The 8,032-nt window shown below is 56.2% G+C and overlaps 1 protein-coding gene across 1 annotated transcript; it reads right to left on the minus strand.

Moving 5' to 3' along the window:
* Window positions 1-1,050: 1,050 nt before the first annotated feature.
* On the minus strand, window positions 1,051-4,948 carry Znf503 (zinc finger protein 503). The gene is made up of 2 exons (XM_038310305.1): window positions 4,313-4,948; window positions 1,051-3,609 (listed from the first exon to the last, which is right to left on the minus strand). The coding sequence occupies exons 1-2, from the start codon at window positions 4,625-4,627 to the stop codon at window positions 1,984-1,986; spliced, it is 1,941 nt and encodes a 646-aa protein (XP_038166233.1). The 5' UTR covers window positions 4,628-4,948; the 3' UTR covers window positions 1,051-1,983.
* Between the last annotated feature and the right edge of the window lie 3,084 nt (window positions 4,949-8,032).

Here is an 8,032-nt window from a genome sequence, read left to right on the forward strand (position 1 = left end):
CCAGGATCCCACCTTAGGGCGTCCTAGGCTCAGCGCTCCCAGCAGCTTAAGAACTACTGCTCCAGTCAAGGCCTCCGGTCCCGCTGTTACCGGGGCATTCCCGATGCTGTTCTGCCCGCGCTTCTGGCTGCCAGGTGGTGAGGCTCAAGCTGGGGAGAAGGGAGAGCTCCGCGAGGATCCACACCGGGATCCTGCCTGTGCAGACGCCCCAGAACAGCACAGATTAGTTCCCTTGAGGCTGAGCAGGACAGCCAAAACCCTCGCACTGCTGAGTTTAGAAGGGGCTTCCGGGTTTCTAGTCCTGGAACGCACTCTTGCAACCCCGATTGGGCTGCTACACCCACTGCAGGGAAAACCAGCCTCGGTACAGGCCTGCCACCCGCCCCAACTCCCGCAGGAGGAAGGAGCCAATGTGGGTGGGGTGGGCAGGGTGTGAAGGGGTTTGGGGTAATTCAACTACTTCTAGGTCCAAAAAAAGCAAAATTCACTTTGTTCCCGAGAGACAAGAAGGTCCTGCGTGCTCTCTCCCGGCCAGCAAATGCCTCCCAATCCCCCGCTAGTCAGCGCCGCCTGACCCAGGCCGGGGATGCTTGCAATGCAAAAGGGGGACCGGACAGGCAGTCGCGCATCCCCGGGGCTCTGGCCCCACCGGGCGAGTCTCAGCGTGCTCAGCTTTCTGCACAAAATGAAACTCAAATGTCCCCCTCCCGCAAAAAAAACCTTAAAAGAGGAATTTAACAAAAACCAAAGCTTCTATTTTCCCTGCTTTCACTTTTCACAAGCCAGCTTCTGAGAGACTTAAATAAAAACGAAATGAGCAATTAGCCAAGAATACTATCTTTCCACACTGTGAATTCTCTCTTGAAAAACATTTTCCCCCAAGGCCAACAACCATTCAGCCGGCCAGCCTTTCGGAAGCTTTAGCCTATTCAAGAAAATCCCAACAAAGCAGTAGGAAATTCAGCCACGATCCTGGGCAGGAGGTAGCAGGGAGGTCCCGGGAACCATAGCGGCCGAAACCGCTTTAATAAAAGTAAAAAAAAAAAAAAATTAAAGATAATAAGAAGTAAAACCTTTTAATACATCAAATATACGGAATTTTAATCTTTAAAGCGATACATTGTCTATTATTTTAGCACATGACGTAAACCTTGTCCCCGTCTCAGCGGGTGGACTTAAAAATTAAAAATAGTTGTGTTCCTTTTAAAGAACAAAATAAGGCAAATGAGGTTTTGGAATAGAATTGTTTTTCCTTTTTTTTGTTTTCTTCCAGAATACATACAAAAAAATAACCATTCTCTTTCGATGGTATACACCTTAAAAATACTTGCAATTTGAAATCAGAGTTGACAAATTGTGACTTATTTTGTTTCGTCTTTTTCTTTTTTGTAACAAACATGCATGTAAATTTGAGTTTCAATCAGACATTAAATAAGAACGCACAATACAATCATAGCAATTTAAAAGTAACATTAAAGAGAAGATCCTAATTCTGTAGCGGTTTTGTTTTTATTTATACTCTACAAGGAATGGGAGGGTTTGTTTTCCACATATTTACCCTCGAGTTTTAATTTTCTCCCCCTCCTCCTTTTAACCTACGGAGCTCAAACTAAATAATGCACTTTTGAACCATGGGTCCGCTTGGAGCTAACATAAATAAATACCAACGTTCACCGGCGAAGTCCTCAGATGAACACTTTCTCAATTATTTTTCCTTCTTTTTCTATAAAAAGTCAAATGATTTTTTCAACTTTTATAAAGTTTGGGTGGGGGAGTTAGGGGTGGAGGAGAAGGGTTTCCCGTCCAGGCTCATTCGTTGGCTGTTGTTGGTGGATAGGTAAGATTTAGGCTTTCTTTTCGCTTCCATAGCCCGGGTCTTCCGCTCCAGCCTGAGTCAGGAACCTCGTCCGGCTCCTGCCCCTCCCTCGACTCCTCCCCTCCCCCCAGCTCCTTTTTCTCCCTCCAAATTCCCCTGGGTCACCCTCACTGATACCCCAGTGCGGAGGCAGTGGTCAGTCTCTGTCCGTAGAGGGCGTAGGGGGAGTAGTAGGGTCCGGTGGCAGCAGGTACCGGCACTGGGGCACCGGGCGTCGGGAGCGGGCTCTTGGAATACGGGTGGTAGCGGCTGCTGAGTCCCAGTGCATGGTGGGGGCTGCGCAGCGCCAGGGTCCCCGGGCTGCCTGGTGCGCCCGAAGTGGGGATGTGCATGTGACAAGCCATGGCTGCTGCGGCGGCGCTGGCGAGAGACGAAGAACTGGGATAGCCAGACAGCAGTTTGTCTGTCCCAGGAAAGGCCGTATGGGTCCGCAAGTGGCTCAGCAGCTCTTCCGACGTGGCGAAGCGCTTGTCGCACGGCCCATTAGCTGACACCCAGTTGCAGATGTGGGGGAGCGGGTCGTTAGGGAGCATGAAACCATAGGGGTAGAGGGGGTGGCCGGCCAGGGAGGGTGGTGTGGCGCCCGCAGCTGCAGCAGCGGTCAGCGAGGAGTGCACACCGTGCAGTGGGTGCGTGGGGTACACCAGCGGGTATCCCGATTTGAGCGCCGCGGCTGCAGCGGCCGGATCGTGCGCGCATGAGGCGCTGGCGGCCGCAGCTCCGGCCAGGTGGCTGGCGCAGTGGTAGCTGAGGCAGTATGGGTCCCGGCACAAACTGGCTGTCATCACAGACGGCGGCGACGCCCCGGCCAGGGGACTCGAACCGGCTGGCTTACTGCAGCCAAGAGAGCCGGCCGCAGCCGCCGCCAGCTGAGCCCCTACCAGGCTGCCAGGCTTGGTGGGGTCAAGTGCCACGCCGTGGGGCAGGAACTGGGGCGGGTAGCCAGCATAGGCCCCAGCCAGGCTGCCTGGGTAGGTCATGCCCGCGGGGGGTAGAGGGAACACTGTCTGGCCCGGTTTGTAGGGAGACACGGGAGCTACCAACCCTGAGCCCAACACCGACGACGAGGTGGGTGCGCTGGGGCCAGAACCAGAGGTGGAGCCGGAAGAGCCGCCGCAGTCCGAGCCTAGAGCTTTGCCCCCTGGACCCCCGTCCGAGTGCTGGTTCACATCCACGTTAATTCCGCCGCCGCAGCTAATCCGCCCATGTGCCAGTCCCGCAGGTACCCCGTCCGCCGAGGAGCCCCCGGCGCCCTTGCTGCTGCCACCGCCGCCAGCCTCGGGATCTTTCTTGTCGTCCTTGCCCTCTGGGCCGCCCCCGGCGGAGGGCAGCATGCCTCCCGGTGAACAGGCCGAGGTGCTGGAGCTGGGACTGCCTGTCCTGGGCGTAAACGGCTGGCAGGTGGCGCTCGGTACCCGGAATCCCGACTTCTCCGCAGAAACACCACCGCCGCCGCCGCCACCGCCACCTCCGCCGCCGCCTCCCGGCTCCTTCTTATCGGAGCCAGGCTTGGAGTAAGGCTTGAAACTCGACTTGTCTTCCACGCCGATGTCGCTCAGTTTCAGGGGGCCCGACTTGGCGTCCTTGTCGCCCCCAGCTCCGCCGCCTGCACCACCCGTGCCGCCCCCATTGGAGGCAACGGAGGAGAGTTTGGAAGAGGGCGAGGGGTCGGGCTTTCCTATCTGCGAACATGTTTGTGCCAGCAGCGCCAGTGGGCTCTTCTTGGCGTCCAGCTGCGGAGTCAGACGGTGAGGAGGTCACACAGAGAAAGAAGGGGAAACCCTTTAGAATCCTGACTTTAGGGTACTAATGCCCTCCGTAATAACCCGCGAAAAGCATCTCAACTTCGAGGCACAATTCTAAGTGGCACCCCACTTCACATCCACCCGCTAAGATTCTCGTCCTTGGGAAAGACGCCAGACCCCCTGACGGCTCTAGGATCCTTCCTGTATTCATTCTTTCAGCACTACTTATATTTGGAAACAATCTCTCGCAAATGTTTTGGTTTTCATCTCTTTAGAGCCAGAACTGTATTCCCCTCCCGGCACACACACTCCTTGATTCTAAAGAGCAACAAGGGCTTGAGCTGTTGGCGCCTCCGAGGCTGTGTAAATATACTAGCTTCTGGAGAGCTGGAGGAAGGCGACTTTGGAACAGAATTCAGGCCCTTGTCAGCCTAGCGGCCGATGGGGGAGGGTTAGGTACAGAGGGACTATAATACAAAAAGGGCAAGTTTGGGTGGCTTTGCCCCTTTGAATTTACATCCCATTCCATCTCGTTGCCCTTTCCGAATAAGGCGTGAGGAAACGCTATCCTTTTCTCCCATCCTGGAGCTGAATCACTCCGACCCTCCCCCCCAGATCCCGTGGGAAAGAAACCCCACAGGAAGGCAGCCCTGGTAGGGGTCCCAGCTTGACCCGGAGAGAAGGTCCTTACCTCGATGGGGCTGACGGGTGTGGAAGGCAGGGGTTGCAGATACTCTGGGTGCAAAATGTGGCCAGTCCGTGCCGTCAGCATCTTCAGCACCTTGATGGGCAGGCGGTTAGCCTGACGCAGGGGATCAGAAGGGGGCACGGCGTGCACAAAAGGCTTGGTGCTGCCGGCCGGGGACGAGCGTGAGCCGTGGCCGGAGCAATTTCCAGAGAGCGCGCTGGTCCAGGCAGGGTCCGCACTGCCACTACTGCCGCCGCCGCCGCCTCCGCCGCTGTGCTTACTGCTTCTTAGGGCAGAAAGCGAGGGCGCTGTGCTCATGACCCACCCGCGCGCATGGGAGCAGCGGGGGGAGGGCTCCGGGACGCACGGGGCGGGCTCGGGGTTGCGCGCTCGCCCGGGGTACGGGAGCCGCTGGATGAGGAGCTGGCTCGGCGGACGCGGGTGCCCCGCGCGCCTTTTCGGAGCCTGGAGCCAGAAGCGAATAATCCTGAGTGGCCCGCAGGGGAGCCGTAGCGGGGCAGGAGGAGCCGGGTGGAGTGCGGGAGTGCCCCGCAGTGCGCGGTGTCTGCCTAGGGCTGCGCCCTGCGCTACGCTCTCCCGTCCCCGAGCCGGCGCTGCGCTCCGCGATGTGAGCTGCTGCCTGTCCAGTCGGGGCTCTGGCGAGGAAACTCACTTCAAAAGCAGCTGCAACAAGGGGGAGATTAAAGCCTTTGCCGCCTTCCAATCAAATGGGAGCCTGAGGTGATTGGAGGGTCAAGGGGATGTGACGCGTCCCGCGCCGCCGTCGCCGCCGCCGCCAGGATTCTCAGAGCTGGTTTTAATGGGCAGCTCCCTCTTCGCCGCCCCTCGGCTTGTCCCCTCCCTCGATTTCGCTACCCGGACGAGATGGACATTTATTCTACGTTTGCCATCTACCGCCTTCCTTCTTTTTTGTCCTCGTCGTTCTTCGTTTTCCCAGCTGGAAAACAAACTGAAACCTTTGGAGGGAGGGGCTGCGTTTGTTCAACAGACTTCGGGCGGGTGCTGAGAAGAAGCACTGGCGGAAGTGTGGATACCAACTGAACGGTCGACTCCAGGGATGCGTGGGTATCCGCACACCATTTTTTTTTTTTCAATTTCAGTAATTGAGATCTCTCGTGGCGCGGCCACCCGGGAAAGGAAAGCCGATGCCGGAGGAAGTGTGCCCGTCCGCTTGGATTTCCTGAGGTTCCACAGCAGAGAAACCAGAAGCTAGAAGGGCAACGGAGGGGGTGGCTGCTCGTCCAGGCGACGTGCGCTGGGCTCTCCGCCTTTCTTGATCACGTGACACCCGAGGACGCGCAGATTGGGGCAGAAGCGGGGGTCACATGTTTCCTCTGTTTCACACTCAGTCCCCCCCATTCTTGCTCTCCTTTGCTACCCTCTCTTCCCCCCCCATTTCTCTAGGCATCTCCACCCCTCCATCAATTGTCAATGTGCCTCGACCGCAATCAATCAGTTATTTGTCAGCTCTTGTCAATCTGCCCGTGATTTATGTCAGCTTTTGTTGCTGATTACAAGGCGGGTGAGACTTGAAGAGAAAAAGAGAGACCGAGAGTGAGACAGAGGAAGGAAGAGACCGAGAAGGAACTAAAGGAGGGTGATAGAAGAGCAGCCTCCTGGGATGTGTGTGTGTGTGTGCGCGCGCGCGCGCGCGTGTGTGTGGAGGGGGGGCTGGTGTAAGAAAAAGAGTGAGAGAGGGGGAAGAGGCTCCCATCGTCAAGAAAATAAAATAGTGAGAGTTAAGTGCGCAGGTGCACCCAGGACGCCGAATCGGGCGCACCGGCCTGGAGTGTGCGCCTTCTCTCCCCATGTTGGAGAGACAGACACCTTGGGGTGCTTTGGTAAATCAAAGTACCCAAATCTGTTTTGGGTAGCAGAGTTCGGGGACTGCTTGGTACCTAAGAACAGCGGCGGAGAAGACGCCTAACACGGGAGGTTTTCTGCCTCTCTGGGATAATCTCTCCCGGGCATGTAACTTGAGGATGTCCGACTGCCGCCCTCGGTAGTGTCCCGACCCCCAACTCAGGAACTTCTTTCCAAAGAGCCACACCACCAATGTAGTCCTGGAAGTTACTGGCGGGGTAACCCTCCTTAATTCTGTGACCCGGGTTCGTAAGGAGGGTTGAAAAACTCCAGAGAAAAGGCCTGGCCATGTGCATAGGCAAACAGGTCTCAGGCTCGCTCTTTCCTCTCCCCGGTCCTTCTCCACTACCCTCCGCGCGCCATCCCTACAGTTCTGGAAGCCGGGCTTGAAACTATCCGGAGTGGCTCGACCAAATAAAGTGGACCGTCCAGATAGGACTGACCTTGCCGGGAGAGGGAGGGGCGGCTGCCTGTGGGAACCGGTTCTTCCAGGGAAGCGCAGCGGGACTGCTGCGTTCCCCTCGATTTGCACCGTCACTCCGGTTGTTTGGAAAGAAGAGGGAGGCGCTGTGTGTGTGCCGCCTTGTACCTGGATCTAGGTGCACAGTGTGTATGCACTCCTGTGCCGCTGGGCGAATACTCTGAACTTCCGTAACGTCCGGGAGCCAGTTCGAGGGTCACCTCCAGAAACTCGCAGAAGTAGAAGGGGGTGAGAGGAGGACACACCCCCTTCCTCGGACTTGAGAGACTTTGAATTTCCCCTCCCCCACGCCACTTTTCCGCAGAGCTCTTCTTTTGTTGTCAAGCCCTTTTGATAAATGGTGGGGCTAGGAGCGCTGGGAGCCGGGAGCGGATCTGCGCCCTGCACAGGGGCGGCGGGCCGAGCTTGGAGACCGGTTTCCGACTATCGTTCTCCCTGATCTGAACCGGGTACTTGCAGGGGTCTGGTTGGGGACTTCCCACCACCCCAGTCTCTTTTTCCCTTCTTTTTTTTTTTTTTTTTTTTGGTCTCTCACTCCATGCGGGTAATGAGAACTTTCTGGAATGTGGATGAGTTTTAGAATTTTCTCGTAGGTATTCTTCCACTCCGTTTTGATTTTATTCCTTGATTCGTTAGGTTGGCAAAGTTAATGAGCTGGTAACTCGATTAATGCTAATTTGGAGAGAAGAGGTGGTTTGTGCTTGGGCTGGTTGTGTGTGTGTGTGTGTTTGTGTGTGTGTGTGTGTTTGTGTGTGTGTGTGTTAAGAACACCTGCACTCAGGAAGGTTTGTGGTGCCCCTGCGACAATTGATGAAGGTAAGTCTGAGACCGTGGCAAGATCACACGCAGGATTGTGACGGCTGCCTGAATAATTCCTGGAGATAAAGAGTCCCCAGTACAGTTTACTAGGGTGGCAGCTCCAAACTCTCTGCCGGACAATGTGTCTGAAGCCGTTTGTAGGCTGCGGGTGTTAGTGCCCAACTGTGTCACCGATTGTGTGGCTGTGAAAGTGTCACCTATGGCCAACTACTGTGGTCCCAGGGTAGCAAGCTCGTCCTTGGACTGTTTGCCATTTTGGCCTATTGGATAGGCCCGGACATCGAAAACGGGCGCTGCGGACTGAAGCAAGGGTAGCTGGAGGCGTCCTCAGTGTGCCCTTTCCTCCAATCCCGGTAGTTTTCTCAGTGCACTGGACAGTTCATGAGAGGCCGCCCCAGCTCTTTGAGCCGGGGCGAAAGCTGGAACGGCTCTTGCTCCAGCATGATTACCCGCGCTCATGGGTATGCACGGTGTTCCAAGAGCTCCAGCCGTTGGTCGCCTACGTTTACTTGGATCAAAACTCAGCTCTTCAGGTCGGA

Source organism: Arvicola amphibius, chromosome 13 (assembly GCF_903992535.2).
Source record: "Arvicola amphibius chromosome 13, mArvAmp1.2, whole genome shotgun sequence".
Lineage (NCBI taxonomy): Eukaryota > Metazoa > Chordata > Mammalia > Rodentia > Cricetidae > Arvicola > Arvicola amphibius.